Genomic DNA, 21,226 nt, shown 5'->3' on the forward strand with positions numbered 1-21,226 from the left:
TTAGCCTAAGTGCAGTACATCTACAGAACATCTGGATCTGCACGTGTGCGAGATTGCTACTGACGGCAAATGCTGACCAGTCAATAACTAAAAGCTATTTATTTAAGTTATGCCATGGTTTAACAGAAATCTCACTGATTGTTCTGCAGAACTTACTCATTATGATTTAAGCAAAAAAATATTGCAGGGAGGTTTGAGCTGAAGCTCACCATTCGTAAGCAACTTAGTGAGTCAGCATTGGTCACAGACGTCTGAACAAGAGTTTAATGCGTTAAAAGCTCCCCTATTCACGTATTTCACCATGCAAACTTTCAAGTGTTTGTTTCTTCTGTCTTTGCATTAGAATATCCTGTGATTTCATATTGTTTAAAATAATCTACAGCTGTGGACTAGCTACGCTAATGCACCATTCAAAAAGGCTATTTAACCTTATTTAGAGCTACTGAGAGAAAAGCTACTGTAACTAGCTTTCAAACATTTGGGTGGATGTTTAGTAGTTTAAATTTAGTGCCTTTAACCACAGACGCAGCTCCTCTTCTTAGGAAGGTGGTGGATACAGGTTACATGGTGCTCCACAGCACTCTGATCTTCTCCTGTTTTGTTCGTAACTATTGTACTATCATTCAAGCATTAATTTTCCTCTCCTTTCAATTACTAACACCCTCTAACTAGGCATATTACATTACTTATTTAGTATGTTTATTATCAATGTAGCTGTAATTTTAGGTATATTAGTGGAATCCTTGATTTTGTAAAAAAATATATATTTTTCTTATAGCAATCTTGTAATAGAGGTGAAAGGAATTTTTTGGTAGACTCAAAGCTTGGTTTGATTTTCACATGTAAAATTAAAAACATGCAAAATGGTTGGATTTGAAACGTACCAGCATTATTTGGTATGGAAAAAAATGGACTCTGGTTTGTTTGTACCCTTGGAGCCGTTCATTTTAGCCTGTGTGAAAACAACATTAACACTGTACCAAGACCCACGAGAGGAGGTGTTCTTGGTCTGGTTCCAAATGAGCTTCAGAGAGGTTCATTTATGATGAAAAGTTGATTCAGTCTGAATCCGACCCAACTATCAAATACACTCTTGCTGTTCAGTTGCAGCTTAACCTGATTTATCACCCAGATAATTGTGATAGCTTTGAACAAACAGTGTTTTCATACTGAAAGTAGTATGTGGAGCACTCCAAGTAAACTTAGTAACTGATTCAGACCAGAGAAAAGAACTACAGGTGTAAAAACACTCTTACTGAGTCAGAATTGGTCATAAAGATTAAGACAGAGCACAGACAAGAAAATGAAAGCACAAAACGCTTGTCCGGAGCAATTTGCCAAATTGGCAACAAATGTGCAACTTTTTGAGAGTATGCTTTTGCTTGAACCAGAAACTGACTAAACCGACTTCACAAATTACTTTTTTTTTTACATCTCAGCGACAGGATTATTGAGAATTTTGAAATAAATTCAATGTGCCCTACTTGCTAGAAGACCACCTTGCCCTGTAGGTGAAATCCATGCTTTCCTCTTGCTGTACCTCTTCCTTGATCTTTAATGAGCATGCTACCTACTTTTTTACCCAACTCCCTCCACATATAATCATGTCATTTTAAGGGTAGGAAAAAATGGTGTTAAAAGACTCAAAGCTCAGAGCTCGGGTTGATTTTCACACGTGAGATGAGCTGCAACTCTGAGGAGAGCCACACTGGGGCTGGTTTTTCATGTGCTGTGCCAAAAAAGAGACTTCACCTCCTTCACTCACTCTTTCTTTCCATTCACTGCGCACAGGGTGAGTTAACCCCCCCTCTTCCTTCCACATTCCCCCCATCTCTCTCTCTCTCCACCACCACCACCACCCACCTCTCTCTCTCCTGTTTCGAGAGGGGCTAGGGTTGGGGGGGGGGAGTGGAGTGGGGGGGGGGGCTGGGAATCTAAATGGTCACGTGGGATCCTCTGCTAAGTAGATGGTGACGTCGGAGGGGCTCAGTCAGTGAATCCGCGGCAGACTGGAGCAGCTGCTGACCCCCCCTCTCTCCCTCCCTCTCTCTCTCTCTTTTTCTCTCTCTCTCTCTCTTCAAAAACCCTCCCCAACAACCCAGCCCTATCCTGCCCAATCGTGCCTCTTCCACACACACACACACGCTTCCACACAGAGCAAGAGGAGGAGGGAGGGAGCACAGAGGAGCAGAAAGGAAAGGAGGGAAGAGGAGGACAGGAGAAGACGCTTCCCCCGTGCCTATGGATCATGTTTCGCGGCGGTGGGCTCGGGAGGAGGTAGCATAGGGAGAAGAGGAGGGCTTTATTAATCCTTTAGCGCTACTGTTATTCTCTGCCTGCCCGTTTAGCCGTAGCCTCCCTGCAGCTCCTCCGCTGCCGCCGCCGCTGATGCTGATGTTCTAACGCCGCTCTCAGATCAGTCTCAGCTTCGGCTTCAGCCTGCCTCCATCGATTTTTTTTAGCTCGATCCGAGTAAACGCTGCTCGTACAGAAGAATAAAAGGACGTTGGAAGTTTCTTCAGACCCCTGCTTAGGAATCTCAGGCATGGGAATAATGCTGAGCTGAGAAGAGGAGAGGAAAAAGAAGAAAAAGATAGAGAAGTGCAAGAGGAGAAGCATAAACCCAAGCAAATCAAATACAAAGCAAAAAAAAGACATAACGCGAGAGGAGAGGAAAGCGTGAAGAGCAAAAAACCCTGAAATGAAGAAACCTCAGCTCACAGCAGCTCAAGAAAGAAGGTTTCTCCAAATCCTCCACAAACGCAGCCTATACTAAAACAGAGAAATGAACCCTAAGTGACTGGAAACACCCTAAGTGACGGTGCCAAGAGAAGAGGAGGGGGGTGTATTATATCCTCGGGTTCGGAGCTTCTGGAGCTTCTCTTGAGTAGAGTGATGGCGTGCAAACACCATCTACAGGACCGACTACAGATACAGACACTAACAGCACCAACTAACAGCCTCCATTCTCTCTCGGTCTGCCAGCGACAGCGGTAGGTCTCTCCAGCTGTAGCTGCTCATACTCTTTCAAACACTGTCGTACACTCGTGTTGTCTTCCTTTATTTTGCTTCTGTTGTGGTGTCCATTTTTAAAACCCTCTAATAATGACCGTTAATTATTGAGTTGTGGTGGAGGTGTGAGTCCTGACAGAGGTGAAGAGGTTAGCCAGAGTGCAGCAGCAGGAGGACTAGGTTAGCTAACCTCCTAGGTTTTAGCTAGTCTTCTCGAAGTGGGAGGAAAGATATTTATTAGAAGATTAGTTTCCTCTATGCTAAGCCTGTAGGAAATGCAGTCAATTATCTATATAGATAGCTAGTTAGCTAACAATAGCTAACGCTAACTAACACAAACAGCACATCTTCTTCTTCTTGTGTGCTGTGTGCTTTTTTTAGTTCAATTGGGTATTCAGCTTTTAGGTATTCATCTTTATACACATGCTAAGCTGTGTAGCACTATCTTTTTCTCTCTAGCCTATTATGTCTACTACAAATTAAGCTGTAGTTAAAAAATACAAATACTCTCTAATTTCTAATTTACTCACCCTAACAAAACGTCACCTTCTTAACAAAACAAAACCAAAACAGCATGGACTTAATTTAAAGTCTCTTCAGTCAAGGTGCACTCAGGTTTAGACTGAAACATCTGTGTAACAATCTCTATAGTCAGTTTTTTCAGGTCTAAATGACTAGAATATTAGAAAACAAACACAGCTTTGGCAGGTTACCCTTAAATAAAAAATGTCGTACATAGCCTACTTACGAATTTACAATTTACTCCCCCTAGTCAACAGTCTAACAAAACAAAAATACAAGAACTTAATTTTAGGATTTCCCAGTCAAGGCATGTGCAGGTTTTAGACATAAACAGCTATACAAGAAATTCCATAGCCTAATATTTTTTGTAATTATTTATTGTTTTGGTCAAAATAGGCAGAAAACAAACACTGCTTTGGCGGGTAAAGACATAGTTACAAAGATAAATATACACTGCCTACTAATTTACGATTTGCTTAGCCTAGTCAAAAAACCTAACAAAACAAAAATAAGATTATTCCAGGTTACTCCAGTCAAAGCATAATCAAATTGTAGGTATCAGCAGTATTATTTCTGGTTCAAGTGGCTAGAAATTAAGAAAACAAACACAGATTTGGCAGGTTACTCTTTGATAAATACCCATGGTTAAAAAACAAATACACATAGCCTACTCACTAATTTCACGATTTACTTCCCCTAGTCAACAGCCTAACAAAAAAAAAATACAAAGAGTTTATTCCAGGTTGCTCCAGTCACAAATTGTAAGCATTAACAGCGTTGGAACACTTTCCATAGCCTGTCATTTCTGCTTCAAGTGACTAGAAAGCTAGAAAACAAACACAAATTTGGCAGGTTACCCTGAGATGAATACCCATGGTTAAAAAATAAGTATACAAAGCCTGCTTACTAATTTATGATTTACTTTACTCACCCAAGTCAACAGCCTAACAAAACAATTTTCCAGTCAAGGCATACACAGGTTTTAGACACAAACAGCTTTGTAACAGTTTCCGTTTCCGCCTATTATTTCTGGTCCAAAAAAAAAAAAAACACAAAAACTTTGGCAGGTTACCATGAGATGAATACCCATTCTTAAAAAAGAAATACACATAGCCTAGTCATTTATTTATGATGCACTTGCACTTGTCAACAGCCTAACAAAAATACAAGGAGTTTATTTCAGGTTAACCCAGTCAAAGCACAATCAAATGCATCAACAGCTTTGTACCACTATCCATGGTCTGTTATTTCTGGTCCAATTAACTAGAAAACAAACACAGCTTTGGCGGGTTACCCTGATATTTACAGAAAGACATTGTTAAAAAATAAATATACACAGCCTACTCACTAATTTACGATTTACTTGCTCAGTCAACAGCCTAACAAAAGGCATAAACAGCTTTTAACACTTTCCATGGCCTGTTATTTCTGGTTCAAATGACTAGAAAACAAACACAGCTTTGACAGGTTACCCTTAGATGAATACCTATGGTTAGAAAAAAAATATTTATACATAGCCTACTCACTAATTGACTATTTACTCACCCTGGTCAACAGCCTAACAAAACGAAACCACTAGGACTTTATTTCAAGATTTTCCATTCAAAACACAATCAAATTTTAGGCATCAACAGCGTTGTAACACTTTTCACAGCCTGTATCTCTGGTACAAATGTCTTGAAACCAAATATAGCTTTGTCAGTTTAACCCAAGGTGAAAGCCATGGTTAAAAATATACTGAGTACTGAGTAAATCACTGACTACAGATTTACTCTCTCTAGTCAGCCCTCTAACAAAATAAAAACACAGGGAGTTATTTTTTCATGTTTCATGTGCAAGACTGTAAAGTGTTGAATGGGTTTCCGGGAATTTGATCCAGATCCGGGCAAACCTTGAGCAACAATGCGTGGAAACACCCTGGTCTTCTACGTTCCAGGCCGACTCACTCTCACACATTGCTGGCCTCCACCCAGCGTAAGCAGGCCACAGTGTGGGAGAAAGAACGGCTCGGATCAGCGTCTCCTGGCTCTGCTCATGCCGAGCGCTCGTCTTCAATTAGCTGCTGTATTCAATTACCCCGGCTATTAAAATTCAAGCAGGAAATCGAGGATTCAGCTCGGCGAAAAATGGGCATATTCACATCTCATATGCATTACAGTCAAGCGCCAAGGCACCGGTATTATACACTAAGGACATTTTGAGCATGCCAAGGGTGGCATTTTGATTTATAACTCATCAGGCTGGTGTCACTGCATATTAAAAACAAACAAAACAGATGCATAAGCCAAATGATGTTCCTTGAGACAACCTTAAGTCATGTGTTTATTTTGTTGGTTGTTTTTCTTTTTCTGTCTAGGTCTTCACTCTTTAGTCCTTAGGGTGTATGTGTCTTATTTGTTCAACACAGCAAAGAAAATTAATTTGGAAAGCGTACATTTGAAATCTAAAATGTAGCTTTAGGCTTTATATGAGTGTCACATCTTTCACACACAACACTTAATCGGTGTCTTGTTTTTGTTAGGCTGCTTTTAATCAAGTGTAGCCATGAAGAATTCACAAATCTGTCTTATGTTGTGGGATATTGACACATGACTTGAGGCACGTGAGGAAAATGGCCTATAGCATTGGCATGCTGAAAATAGCAGTCATTAAAGCAAACAAGCAATCATGTATGACTATAGAATTGCTAGTGTTATATTTTACTCTAGTTACATTTATACTAAAGCTATTGCAGTGGGCATATATCACCGAATCTCCATTTTTGTTGTTTTTCTTTTTTGATACGTAGCCTGGTAACACTTTATCCATCATTTTATCCATCTTAAATATCAGAATTATACCTGAATAAGACCACGTCACATAAAAATGTGCAAAGTGTAAACACACTCTAGATACATTTAAACCAGATACAAATCCGATCATTCAAACCACTTAAGAATATGGTCTAAGATGCATTTAATCCACGATATATCAGTGTAAACGCATCCTTCTGTCTCTCCAAGAGAAATTCAACATCGAACAACTTCCAGTTCAACTGAAAACCAATAAAGATTGTTGTGCTGTAAGCAAATTTGCATATACCATCTGACAAAAAAAACAATGATTAAGATATAATCCAGATACAAATACAAATTAAGCCAACACTTGGCAAATGATATGCAAATGCAATAAACTAGAAAGTAGTCAGTGGCATCCACTATGATCTAATACTGTTGATATAATGGACTAGCAATTAGCAACAGAACTAATAGTGTTTAATGTGATTAAATTATTAATATTTTAATAGAATTAATAGAGTTAATGTAACCGTGTTGCATACCAAATATCTAAAATAATATGACACAAATGCATCGCAAATATTTAGGTTAAGCGTTTTTTGTGTTATGCTTTGATGCTATTTTAAGTAACTGAGTTACGCTCGGTATGCCACAACTGTTAGGCCTGTTTATTTCTGGATATGAGTGTGGCATCACTGCTATTTAACTGATAAACATGATAACCATGCCAACAACAGCATAATAATAAGATAATTTGATTTTACAGCAATCCTACTGTGCATACAGTGCAGTCTTCAGAAGCTAAACAGATTTCAGGTGTAGATTTAAATAGCCTGGTGGATTAATAGGTCATATACATAAAGCTGAAATGAAAACAAAAACAAGACAATAATATATGCAGTGCTACTTTCAAGCTAAAAAGATCCTAACACTGCTTTATTTCTGGGTGAATAAGTGAGGGCATTTACAGCCTGAGTCTGCTGGTGCCCTTGGTTAATTTTCTTGCTGTCTTCGAGTCTTCTTCTTGAATTCACATATAGAGGAAAAGTGCAGTGGCCTGTTTTTTTATCACGGAACTGTTGTTGTGATCTGTTATTTTTTTCCCTGTTGGAACTGCAGAAATCTGCTTTCCAATTCAAAGCACAGATTAGCTGTTTTATGCTTGGCTCCCTTATCACTTCTGAAGCTCACAGGCCTATTCACGCTGTTAGTTGAACTCAGCAAATCATGTGAGTATCGGTCGAAACTTCAGCCGCCATGTGCGTGGATTAAATTTGTTTTTCTTATCCGGCTCAGTCGCATTCATGGTCAGTCAAACAGGTCAAAAGCAAATTTGAGCAAGATGCAGAAAGCATAAGTACACATACACTCATTGTCAAAGAAATAGTTGAAAAAATGTTTAAACCAAGAAGGCTGCAGTGCTATGGAACAATAAGACTGCTATAGGCATCTCTGATCATATTTATTGAGCTACACCTACAGAATTACACAAAATGCCATATATCTTGGCATGAAGTTGTAGAGGTTCCTAATGGCGTCTTGCAATAGTACATCTTATGCAGCTTGAATACTATTGTACGTAATTCAATAGCATGGCCAATTGCTCCCTACTGAGTTTCAGTCGGGGATAGGCCTGGCCGTGACAAAGTACAGGGTTTCCCCCAGGATTTCCTTGAAGGTGCGGTGGCAGGACCCCCCGGTTGGGAACCGATAATTTATATCACGTTAATGATATCACGATATAACACAATTACACATGTTTCCAGTTATTTTCTTTATTTCCAACTGTCACTGAAAAATGCCCACTTAAAACAAAAAGTTGCAAAAAGTAGGTTTCTTTAAAATAAATCCTTATTGTTCTTTTTTCAGATACGGTAAACGTAAAAGTGTGCAACACAAAATGTTAAATTATACATATCAATATCTTTAATCTTTAATTTAATTACAATAAAATGTTTACTGGACCGTGAAAACAAATGCATCACAGAGCTGTTCTAGGGTGCCTCTATTCTAGGGCCCTACATCCTTGCTTTATGACAGCTCCAGAAACAGAAACATAGCGTGATTTTCACTCCACCAGGTGAGTGAGCCTGAGTGGACACCTGCGTAAGTTGAAGCTGTTTAATCACTGTTTAATTCATCTCTCTCTCGCGCGCGCGCATTATGTTTCAGTCTCTCTCTCTCTCTCTCTCGCATTATGTTTCAGTCTCTCTCTCTCGCTATTTACAGGCGCGCTCTCGCTCTCTCTCGCTCTCTCGCGTTATGTTTCAGTCTCTCTCTCTCGCTGTGTCCTATACTCACACTCTCTCTCTCGCGCGCGCGTTATGTTGGCACTGCATGACTAACTACCGATTTCCACCCCCGAAGTTCAACACATGGCTGACGGAATTATTCCCCCCTAAATTTAGCTCCGGCAAATTTAAGACATTTTGGTTGAAATTTTAAGACAAAATAAGACTTTTCAAGGCCTTATTTGACAAAAATGAAATTTAATACCATTTAAGACTTTTTAAGGACCCGCGGCCACCCTGCTACATGTGCAGGACTGGAACACAGCTGTGCGTTTAGGAATTACGGCTAGAGAAGCCCTCACCTGTAGCCTCCCGAAATAGATGCAACATGCGAAACCAGCCGTGTTGTGTAGGCTACGTCTAACAACATATTACCGATATAACCCTTGAACAATGTTCAACAACTTGTTCACAAATATAAAAAAACATAATTTCAGCGCCACATACCTCGGATTCAGTTGTCCAGTTTGACAGCCGGTGTCCTGTCGAGATGATCAAATTCCAGTGTCAGAAACGAGAGAGGGCGGGGCAACGCTGATCAAGCGCGGGAAAAACGCCGGGCTCCGAATTTTCACGAAGGGTGGCGGGGAAGAACGAAGGCGTGGCGGACCGCCGCACTGAAATGAACGTGGCGGAAACCCTGAAGTATCAAGACTTTGACTTGAGACAGCAGCAGTATGTGGACAAGCATTTTACTGTTGGAATAGTGCACCCGAGTGTACATTTAGAAATAGGCCACTGGTGGCAGGACCTCATTAATGTAATGTTGGGTTGTCAAAATACCTGTAATGAAGACCAAAGTTGATCTGGCATCATGCAAAACTGTTCTCCACACTATAACACCAGGCCTTCTGGATCTGTGGGCTGAGACAACAAGGAATCAATTTTGGCACTGACCACAGTGTGTCCACACACTGATGCCCCCATTCTGTGATAGTCTGCCACTATGTTTTGTTCATGTCAGTTGATTCTTTTAAGGTGCAACTTAATGTCTCTTCTCTCTAAAATGTAAAGTCTTCTTAAGTTATCTCCTCACTTTACGTTATTTTTTTCTAGTTTAAAGAAAGTGTAGTTACTCAGCACCCAGGAATGGACTGGCCATAGGGAGTATCAGAACAATTCCTAGTGCTTCACTCTGTGAGTGGGCTGCTAAAAGAGATAAAAATGGAACCTAAGTACCAGTATTTTAATATTGAATTGTGCATTGGTTCGCAAAACCCACAATGCATCGCCAATAGACAATTACAGAAATGCCGCCTCCACAACATACAACATAATGTAATCACAAAAACTGATTACAAACCTGACTGTCGGAGTGAGGAACAGCATGGCCAAAATATAGAAAAAAGTATCCGTGTTTAGAGGAAGTTTTGCTTTTTTGCATCGTTAGCTTGCTGCTAGGTTTGTTTCCAGTTTGTTTAGTGTGCCAGCGGGTAGAGACTGGCAACCCTGTCTCAACTGAAACATATTCCCTACTTAGTGCGCTTTAAATAAGTAACAACATTTAAAAAATAGAGAGTGAAATTGTAAATAATGAGTTATGTAAACTATTCCTAAGTGTAAATGGCTTTGGAACAGATGTATTATACATTGTTTAAGTGGAGCTTGTGCAATTGCATGTCTGACTATATGTCTGCGCCACTGTGGATGGAAAAAGTAATTTGAGACTGTGCCGTTAGTTTAAAAAAAGTTGTTGTGATGTGAATATCTAGCAGGGCTGATTTATCTTTGGACTTGCTGTGTGTTTGGAATTTTGGAAGTCCAGGGCTGAAATTAGTTTCCAGTCCACCTCTGTCAGCACCTGATAAGATATGTTGGTGGCATTAAATACAATTTTCCATCTTTGCTAATGCATTGCAATATTTTCCTGGCTGGCCTACTGTCACAAATCATGCGGCAGAACTGTGCCACAGACACAACTAAATTTAGCAAGCAGCCTTTATTAAAACAACCTTGAGGTGGCTAGATGGGTTTTAACTGATTTATATTACTGTTATTAATAAGAGGAGTAAAAAAAAAGTGTTACAGACCAGAAACAGTTAGACAACCTTTCTGGCATGATCCTCTACCCTTACAAAAATAGCATTATACAACCTCTCTATCACTTTATCACACTCGCCAGTTCTCATCTGTACCAAATCAACATTTCCTCAAGACTGCACAGATTTCCTGGGAGTATTGGCCTCGACTCGGGAATATAGTTCTTGCGCTGCTCATGTCCTAAATTCCTCTGCTCCTGCTGCTAACCCCGTGTCCTCAAGCCCAACAATCCTCCTTCCAAACAACAGCACTCTTGTTTAGCTTCGGACTGCTTTGCCTGGCCCTGGCTTTTAACAGCTTAATGTTGGGTAGCTTGATCATCTCAGGGTGAAATCTGTAACTGTCACTGTAGCTGTAATTTTATCTTGCCTGACTAAGCAAATCTTGTTGTTTTTGCTTTCAAGTTTGGACGATTTACCAGGCTGATGTATCTTAAAATTATACAGTGCCATTCTCAAACTGAAGGCCATTTAACGCAAGCAGCAAAGGAACAGCATCCAAAAACAGCCTCTGCACACACAGTTCCTTACCCAGCAGGTGGAAAATCATGGCATAACGTCCCTTAGCTGGCCCAGATACAGTCCTTATGCCTCAGAGTAACAACTTACTGTCACATGTACTGTCACTCTGGCAGGAGGCATGGTAGGCCTCCAAGCTGTGATGTAGACATATCACCAGCACAAGAAATGTCCCATCCATGATGTAGAGTAACTGAGGATCTGGGAAGCATTTCAGCCAGACTGCTCTGCCGCGATGTAGACTTACACTGGAGGCAGGCTTGGGAAAACTTGTAAGCTCTAATGTAGAATAACACCAGTGGCAGGTTGGAAAAACATCCATGCCTTAGTGTAGAGCCACACTGGCAGTAGATTTGGGAAAACATCCAAGTTGTAGTATAGAGCTGTACTGGCGGCAGATTTGGGAAAACATCCAAGCCATAGTGTAAAGCAACACCGGTGGCCGGTTTGGGAAAAAACAAGCCATAGTTTAGAGCTGCACTGGTGGCAAGTTTAGAAAAAAAATTCAGCCAAAGTGTATAGATACACAGTTTGGGAAAACATCCAAGCCATAGTGTAGAGCCACACAGTTTGGGAAAATATCCAAGCCATAATGTAGAGCCATACCAGTGGCAGGTTTGGGAAAACCTCCAAGCCATAATGTAGAGCAGCTGGTTTGGGAAAACATCCAAGCCGCACTGGACGAAACTTTTAGACGTTATAGAATTGTTTGGCTTCCTGTACATTTATCTCCAGGAAGCCTCGCAGAATAAATGTAGAAGACACATACAGGAAATTTCAGAGACATGCAAAAAAAAGTCATTTTCAGGCTAATGGGAAGCGAACAAAATAAAAAAATACAAAAATAAAACAATCAAGACAAGACAAAATCAGTGGCAGACAGTATGCTCCAGCATACTTGACATACTAAACATGTACACTCACATCCTGTATTAGATGTACTGAATACAGTTACTGAATACTGCTGAAAAAGTACACTCTGTAATTTGTGAACTCAACAAAAAATAATATTTTAAAAAAGAGACCAAGCTAAATTTTCAGCCATTAATTAATGGGTTCATCAGTAGACAGTATGCAAAACTGTTTTAGAATACACAATGTGTATCAGTATTTGAAAACAGACAAAAAGGGCTTAAAATTATTTTTTTTGCATTTTATCCAGTAAAGTCAAAGTCAAGTCAAAGTCAAAGTGGTTTTTATTGTCATTTCAGCTATATACAGAGTACACAGTGAAACGAAACAACGTTCCTCCAGGGACCATGGTGCACATAAACACAGTGTAGACAGAACAATAGTGCAACAGTACAAAAGTGCAGACAGACAATACAACACAATACAGACAAAGAATAATAAATAACAAGACAGTGTGCAAATTATTCATAAAAATAGTATTTTTATGAATATCTCTATGTAATTAATAGTAAGCGTCGAACTGTACTATATGACAATATCCCTGATAAAGGCTAACAGTATGATAAATAGTTAATAATATTGCTTTGTTTGTATGTGAGCACATTTTGCTGTATTTATATCCTCCATTCTTAAAGAACTGTGCCCAAATGCATTTTTTATTATATGTTACCCTATCTATAACTGCACTATTAAACATATCATTGTATATATTAATTTATACAACAGTTAGTTCCGACCTCACAATCCTACCGTTACCATCTTCGCTTATTCCCCATTTTGATTTCAGGCTGTCTTTCGTGGTGTTAGTCTGTATGAACCATACACTGTTTTGTAGTTAAGTTCCAGTTCTGTTACAATTTTTGTGGAACTACTTTTTGGCGGAAGGCTCAGTCCATATTAAAGCATATTCACATTGAATTTCTTAAAGTTCTTTGATTTATTTTCTTAATTCGTTTTGTAAAAAAAAAAAAAACTGTTGTATAAAAGCAATAGAACACTTGAGGTTGTGTGTTATCACGAATAACATCACGGCTGTGATGATCTAAAACCGAATCACAGCCGTGAAGTTATTTGTGATAACACACTCCCTCTCGTGTTCTATTGCTTAAATGTAGAATACAGGCTATTTAATATTCACTATATAGACAAAATTACTGGCACACAAAATCAGACGTATTAAAAAGAGTTTATCCTTCTTTTTTTTTTGGTGTAACTATCTACTGTGGAGTGATAGCTTTCTACTAGATTCTGAAACATTGCTGTGAGAATTTGATTGCATTTATGGTGCATTTAAGTGCATCAGTGAGCTCGGAATTTTAGATGATAACCACCACATCTTAACCTCAACTTCCCAACTCATTCCAAAAGTACCAGATAGGACATCATCATCATATCAAGAGAACACAGTTTATTCCACCACTCCACAGTTCAGTGCCTCTAACCCCCTCCTAGCATTTGGCATGGTGCCAATAATAGGTTCATATGTGTCTGCTGCAGAGAGTTCTATTCTATTTGGGTTTTTTTTTTTTATCTCCACAGATATTAGACAAACTTTGTGTGTGTGAGTGTGTGCGAGCATTTGCACATCTGTGTCAGCAATGGGTGCAACTTACAGTAGCTGTAACTTTCATTAGAAGGAGCATGTACAAACGTTTGAACATATAGTGTGTATATATATAAATATATGTGTACATATAAACAGTTATACATAACAAGAAACTCTTTTTACCAGAGAAATCAGTGATTGCAGAGTACAGATATTATTATAGACTGTTGAATGCTGAATTTCCTGTCATCTTTTAATTGCAGGTGTCTCCTCTTACTCATCTAATGGTTTCGTGTAGCTCGTCTAATTGCTGACCGCTGTGACACTATGAGACTCTTAATTTGACTCTTTAACTGTATCAAATGCTTCCTGGATTAGACAGTTTATGCAACACTCAGATTTTGCTTAGTTTTTAAACAACACCTAAGATGTGTTTAAAAAACTATGTTTTGATTAAAACCAACTTTCATTTAAATGATTAGAGATCGATTCATATAAACCCATGAACAGTATTTGAATTTGTGTGACAACATCCTCATGAAGAGAAAAACAAGCAGGTTCAGCTCTCAGGACAAGACATGCTGTAGTTTTAGAGAAGCTAACGTTAACAACAAGTTTCATTTCTTTATTTAATGTTACAACAGCCTTCTAGACTAGCTAAACAAGATGTGTCTCATTGTTAGTCAAACAGCTTTTCTGTGAATGTTACATACATTGTTGTTGTTGTGTTATGGGAACATAAAATAATAATAGGTAATATGGTAGTAATAATGGTAGGTTAAGTGTTTCTTATACATTTACAACATTAATTCTCTAAAAATGTCTTTCATATCTGAACACAACCTGTTATATCAGTCATGATTTTATAAACACAGACAGATGAAGCGAATAATGTTGATTATCTGTAACCATCTCAGAATTTTGTCAGTCGAATCAAATCTGACCGTTCAATATGAATATTTGACTATTTTGTCAGTTTTTTTTTCCCTTATATAATTATCTGGCAATCAGGAAATCACAGTGCTTGAGTTTTACTGCTGATTACCATCAGATGACAAGAAAGTCAGCAGAAAGTCACTGGAACTTATTTTTTTAAGCATTCAAAAGCTGTAAATAAGACACATCGTATGATTAATGATCTCAATTGCAGCCTAATTTAATTACGGAACATAATTTTTGGCTGTCATATGGATTTGCAGAATAGTGAGATGGATAGCATGCACATATTTATGTGTAAAAGATTTATTGTACATTAAACATCAAATTTAAATATTGAGACAGTTTAAAATAAATGTACAGTGCTGCCCAATGCAAATAACTGTTTCTTCTTTAACAGGATGAGTCTATAAATAAAATTAACTATAACTATAATAACTATAAATAAAATTAACAAATAGCATTTAGATTAAAAGAAAAATGGTAGACCTGATTTTTTTTGCGGTTATTAGGCGACTGTAGTTATCTTTAAATATGAATAAATCTTAGCCGTAAACGAATAAAATAAAAAAACAGCTGTGATTTAGGTTCTACAATATAAAAATATCAAAATAACTTTTTAAACAATCAGCTCATGTGTCTTAAATTAAAGCTTACATAAGGGTTCCCCGCTATTATAAAAAAAAAACATTAAATATATTTCTTATTATTCATAAATCTAATTATTTATTAAAATATCATCTTTGTGCATCTTGCCTCTGTTTAATAAAAACGAAACTGCTCTTGACTGATTGACTTAAAGAATCTCAGTCTACTAAAGATAATTATAAGTCTCTGAATCATGATTCAACTTACTGACTTGAGGGCACAGTCCTAATTATTTCATTACAATAGCACCTGTTCAGGTGTGGGACATACTGCACATAGGTTTGCATCACTTTGGCATGCCAAATATTCCAATAGCCAGAACATCTACAAAACATCAAGCAGGTCTTGTGGTATGTTTTCCAAATAAAAAGAAACAATATATTACACTATCGTTATTTTTTGCCCCACCCCTGTATCATTATACGTATTGTATTGCCAAGTTAAAGCCAAGACGCAATCCTACTAATGTCATGGTACCAGGTGACACAGGACATGTTGACAGGTCTTGTCGTGTTTATGCCTCAAAGCATTTGGGGAATCCTACAGTATTACATGTGGTCGTAATGTAATGCAGTGTATTGGCTGTGCATAACAAAATATGTAATATGTAATGTTTGGAGTGTAGTCCAGGGCATTGTGCTAGTCTAATTATTGAATCTCATGGATGACAAAAGAAACCTTTGGAGTGTTTCATTTGCTCTGTTCTGAAGTGTGTTAACCTTTAAAGCAAAGCCAGACTCAGCCCGATTCCACTTGGCAGTAATTGCTTGCACAGCGTTAGCACATTTGGTTGAAAAGGTTAGTATGCTCTGATCCAGTTGTCACGAGAAATGGACAAAGTCTTCAGAGATTAACATTTAGAGGGGCAAGGGGAAAGTGCATTCACGCTCCTATTTCCTACTGAACTCGTGAGCATGTCAACACAACAGTAATGAAACACTCCGAACAGAAGGATTTTGTTTCTTAAAAGTAATTCAAGACCCATTATGAGCACTCAGAAAGAAGAAATTGAATTCTGTTCTGTGAATTAGATTTGGTGTAACATTTTAATGACAGCATTTTTTAGGATTGACTTTACCTTATGCTGATGATGTTGTGAATATTGTTGCTGTCCAAATGCAAAATTAAAGCATGCATCTCTAAATTGGTGATGTTACAGGAAAAGGCTAAAATGTTCATCTTAACATTAAATGGCAGTCAGTATAATATTAGTGATATCATTTTGATTATGGTGGTCTGTTGTTCATCCAGAATTATTTGCAGTTCTGTACAGAGAAAGCTACACTATTCAAACGATGGAAAATACTAAAAAACAAAACATTTATTTATTTTTTTACATTTTGCTGTGTGAATCTGCAATTCATCATTTTCATGGTGTCAAATTTCATTATAAATGTTTCAATAATAGATATGCTACAAAATGCCCTGGGGAAAATAATGCTTTACATTGTCTTCTATTGAAGATAAAGAAGTGTTTTTTTTTCTCCTTCTCATGTAGGATACGTTCGCCTCTTTGCAGATCCAAGGTTTTTGTATGACCCCAACAATATCCTCACATTTTCAGTATAAGATGTTAGCCACAATGATGAATTATTGAACCTTCTGAAACATAACAAAAATATTGCGCAAACAGAAAAGCTGCACTCATACCACATACATTTCTGCATTTCTGTTTCATTTCCCTCTCTTTCTCTCTCTTTTCTGCTATACATTTACCTTTGCTTTTTTTCCATCATGATTATTGAGAGAAGGTTCTAGAATCCAATAACCCCCCGCTTGCAAGGCAGCGGCAGTTAAGGCTGGAAATTGCAGGCAGGGAGGGCTCACCCCCTGGCATGGTGTTGATAAGTTTAAGGTGGAAGGTGAATAAGGGGTGAGGGCTGTTATCACTGGCTGCTGCTGGCTGCGGATCCCAGCAACACTGCTTGCTGGAGCCTGAAAATTCATTTTGACGGATGCTGCTACTTCCTGGCTGCTGGAGTGCAGCAGGAGGGCGGGTGGGGGGGACTTAGCAGCGGCCTTTGCAGTGGCGGTGCTCTGACTGAATGTCATGTTGTGAAAACCTGCCATTTAAACTTTCACACGGGGCACTGGGTTCGCCCTATGATATGTAGAGCGCCCCCTTATAGCCGCGCTCCCCGCGGAGTTGCCGCATGCGGAGATACGGTGATTGCGAATGCAATCGCGGCTTGTTTCTGGGAGCGTGGCTAATGAGTGGGGAGCAGGGCGTACTGTATCAACGTATCAACGTTAACAAAGGTCTGCTCTAAAAAGGTGGCTGAGGAGACAGTTAATGAATGGGGATTAAGGCTCCTCTGCTCACTGTGTGGATAACATCAAATCTCTTTCCATAGCGGTGAGAGATTAGCGATGTATTACACTGCTTAATTCATAGCTGTCCAGCCTTATTCATTCAGTGGCTCTCTCTCTCTCTCCTATTCTCCTTAGATAACGGAGTCTCTGGTCTGAGGAAGCAGCCGTCCTTCAGAAGGGAACTGCCCTGAAGCAAGACCGCCTGTCACTGGAGAGAGTCAGAGCAGCGTGTCCCAGCAATCCTCATGGGCAGTATGTCATCCCCCTTCTAGCTCCACCAGGGGCCTGAACACACCCATCTGCCAGCTCAGATAACCCTTGGGCTGCTCACAACACATGTTTGACTTGATTGGATGTGACCGCCGCGCTTTCCCGAGCAGCCTCTATCTGCATCATGCAGTGGCGACGGCGACACTGCTGCCCCATCAAGATGACCTGGAATGTCAAGCGGTCACTCTTCCGCACGCACGTCGTGGGCCTACTGTCGCTGGCCTTGCTCTTCACCATCTTCCTCTTCTTCAGCCACCAAGACTGGCTGTCCAGCCGGCCGGGATTCAGAGAGAACCCTGTAGCCTACACGATACGGGGCTTGCGTCCCCTCAAGGAACGCACCGAGGGCAACCAAAGCTCCCTGCGAAGCCTCTTGAGGGAGCCTGTTTTCTTTTCTCACAAACCCTCCATGAACTTCAGCTCTCACCAAGCTGAGACTGCTGCCCAAGGAATGGTAGGACTGGAGATCTCTCTAAGCACCAACAACACGAACACCAACAGCTTGCACCAGGAAATGGGGGTGGGAGGGCAGCTGGTTGCTCAGCCGTACCGCTATAAGCTCAATGAGCCTTACAAATGTAGAGACAGCAGCCCTTTTCTAATTCTGCTTATTGCAGCAGAGCCGGGGCAGGTAGAGGCCAGGAACGCCATTAGGCAAACATGGGGGAACGAGAGCGTGGCCATGGGCTTGGGCTTCGTGCGGCTTTTTCTGCTTGGCATGGGGAGCAGCACTAACAGCTACCCTCAGAGCGCCATTGAAGAGGAAAGCCTCCAGAACCACGACATCATACAGCAGGAGTACATGGACACCTACTACAACCTGACCATCAAGACCCTGATGGGCATGAACTGGGTCGCCGAGCACTGCCCGCACGCAAACTACGTCATGAAGACAGACAGCGACATGTTTGTCAACACCGTGTATTTAATCCAAAAGCTGCTGAAGCCAGAGTTGCCACCTCGACACAACTACTTCACAGGCTACCTAATGCGAGGGTACGCTCCCAATCGCAACAAAGACAGCAAGTGGTACATGCCTCCCGAGCTCTACTCAAGCGAGAGGTACCCCATCTTCTGCTCGGGGACGGGCTACGTGTTCTCGGGAGACATGGCGGCAAAGATATACCAGGCTTCGTTGAGTATACGCCGTTTACACCTGGAGGACGTCTACGTGGGGATCTGCTTGGCCAAACTGCGCATTGATCCGGCGCCGCCACCAAACGAGTTCCTCTTCAACCACTGGAGAGTGTCCTACTCCAGCTGCAAATACAGTCACCTGATCACTTCACACCAGTTCCAGCCAAGCGAACTTATAAAGTACTGGAACCACTTGCAGAGCAACAAGCACAACGCTTGCATTAACACGGAAAAGGGCGGCAGGCTGCGTCACAGGAAGCTGCACTGGGAAAGACTTCGATGATGACTGCAAAGCCAGGGCTCAGGGTGCAGAAGTATATTAGAAGCATGTGTGAAACTCAGCACTACACTGATTATAGGTAACTGCACAATGTTTTTTTGGTATTGTGTACAGTTAATTAAAACTATTTTTTTAATTTGAGAGATGTTCTGTATTGTAAAATCTGTCCAACTCTTTTTAAAAAGGGAACTAAGCTACATGTTTATGTGCAATATATAGCATGCACAAAAAGACAAGTTTCAGGTGCCAATAAAAATATACGGTGACAGGTCGTCACTTTCTCCAAATCATACACAGAATGTTATCATTACGGGGCCAATTTGATCATACTGTTTCTACAGTAGCCATGAAAACAAACGATTAAGATATATGAAGGTATATTCTTAATTTGACACCTTTATTTCTTTCTATATGCTGTCATTAACAAAGATACTGTATACACCCCAACTTACTTTAAAGATACCAAATGATCTTTATTATTTCAATTTACCTAGACCTCCAAGTTGTTTACAAGAAGAAAAAAAACAACCAAATCACATACTATGTGTAGAATCAAAAGAGAATATATATATATATATATATACAAAGTATAAGTACCATCAGTACTGTTACAGATTATTAAGATTGTATTTTTCAAAGCTTTACATTGACTTATTATAGGTCTGCCCTTCGTGTGGGCAGAAAGAAACTTATTTATTAAATGTATTTCCTTCTCTTGGTCTCTTTCTTGTGTGTTTTTTTCTATTTTACAATGCGTACTTGTAAATGTGTAATTACTGATTTATAAAGTGGTTATTTGTATATGGTACGATTTGATTGGACACTTAAATTTAGTGTTTTTCATTTTGTGAATGTTCTGTTCTGTAGATTAATAGTTAACTATGAAAAAAACGTGACAGAATATGACAGAATATGTTTTATATTTTAGATTCTTCACAGTAGCTTCTCTTGCTTAGATGACAGCTTTGCAAACAATGGCTGGATTTTTTCAGTCAGCTTTATGAGGTAGAGTCACAGTTAACAGCTGTGCTGAACTTATCAAGAGTTAATTACTTTAATTTCTTGTCTCTTAATGTGTTTAAAAGCATTGGTTGTAAAGTTGTAATGAGGTGGAGGTGGTATGCAGTGAATAGTTTTATTATGTATTTGAGTAATGTTCTAATCCATATTATGGCAAGAACTACTCAACTAAGTAAAGAAAAAATACTTTAAGAAATTATGGTTCAATTACTCGATTTAAAAAATATGAAAACCCATTTGCAAAGACCATCAAAAACATTATGATGAAACTGGCTCTCATCAGGACCTCCCCTGAAAAGAAAGAACAAGAGTAACCTAAGGATAAGTTCAACAGAAGGGCAGGTTTTCTACAAAACAACCACATTCACAACATATTATGGGTAAAGTGTATATCATTTGATGGTTTTTAATTCCAGTGTCTGAGTTATAAGAAGTCAGTATGTTCAAAGATACACTCAAACGCAAACTCAAAATTTCTTACAAGCTTACATAAACAGTAAACTACCAAAAAAGAAAGGAAAATGTAAGACAGAAAAAAACATTGAATAACCTTGTAAGTAGTATATTATTGTGAAAAGTTATTTTTGCAATAACATCTAAACAGCATGAGGAAAAAAAGCATAGTTGAGCAACAGCTGAAGCAGCTGCATTGCAAGAGCCTTTTCAGAGGGACCTTCAGATTCCACAAGTGTTTCACAAGAGAGAACTTTTCAATATTATATCTGCACAAGACATATAATCAACTCAGGATTGATAACTGCATTGAACATTCAGGTTTTTAATCAGTCAGTTAATTAAGGGAAGCTGCATTGATTGAAAGAAGCTGTTTGGAGGCCATGTGTTACATGCTAACATTCATAATGAGATCATTTATGTACATAAATTAAGGCATGAATTTATAAAAAAAAAAATAGTAGCATCAACTGATAAAACGTTATAACAACTACATTTCTAAATACTTGTGATTGTGATCTTGTGATTGAGTGCTAAGGTGAAAATCTTTC

At 39.2% G+C, this 21,226-nt stretch overlaps 1 protein-coding gene across 1 annotated transcript; it reads left to right on the forward strand.

The window, feature by feature from the left end:
- Positions 1 to 2,015: 2,015 nt before the first annotated feature.
- b3galt2 (UDP-Gal:betaGlcNAc beta 1,3-galactosyltransferase, polypeptide 2) lies at positions 2,016 to 19,916 on the forward strand. Its single transcript, XM_007233231.4, has 2 exons — positions 2,016 to 2,993; positions 17,651 to 19,916. Exon 2 carries the CDS (start codon positions 17,910 to 17,912, stop codon positions 19,203 to 19,205), a length of 1,296 nt encoding a protein of 431 aa, XP_007233293.2. The 5' UTR covers positions 2,016 to 2,993; positions 17,651 to 17,909; the 3' UTR covers positions 19,206 to 19,916.
- Positions 19,917 to 21,226: the final 1,310 nt, after the last annotated feature.

The sequence above is a fragment of the Astyanax mexicanus genome, chromosome 16 (genome assembly GCF_023375975.1).
Source record: "Astyanax mexicanus isolate ESR-SI-001 chromosome 16, AstMex3_surface, whole genome shotgun sequence".
Taxonomy (NCBI): Eukaryota; Metazoa; Chordata; class Actinopteri; order Characiformes; family Acestrorhamphidae; genus Astyanax; species Astyanax mexicanus.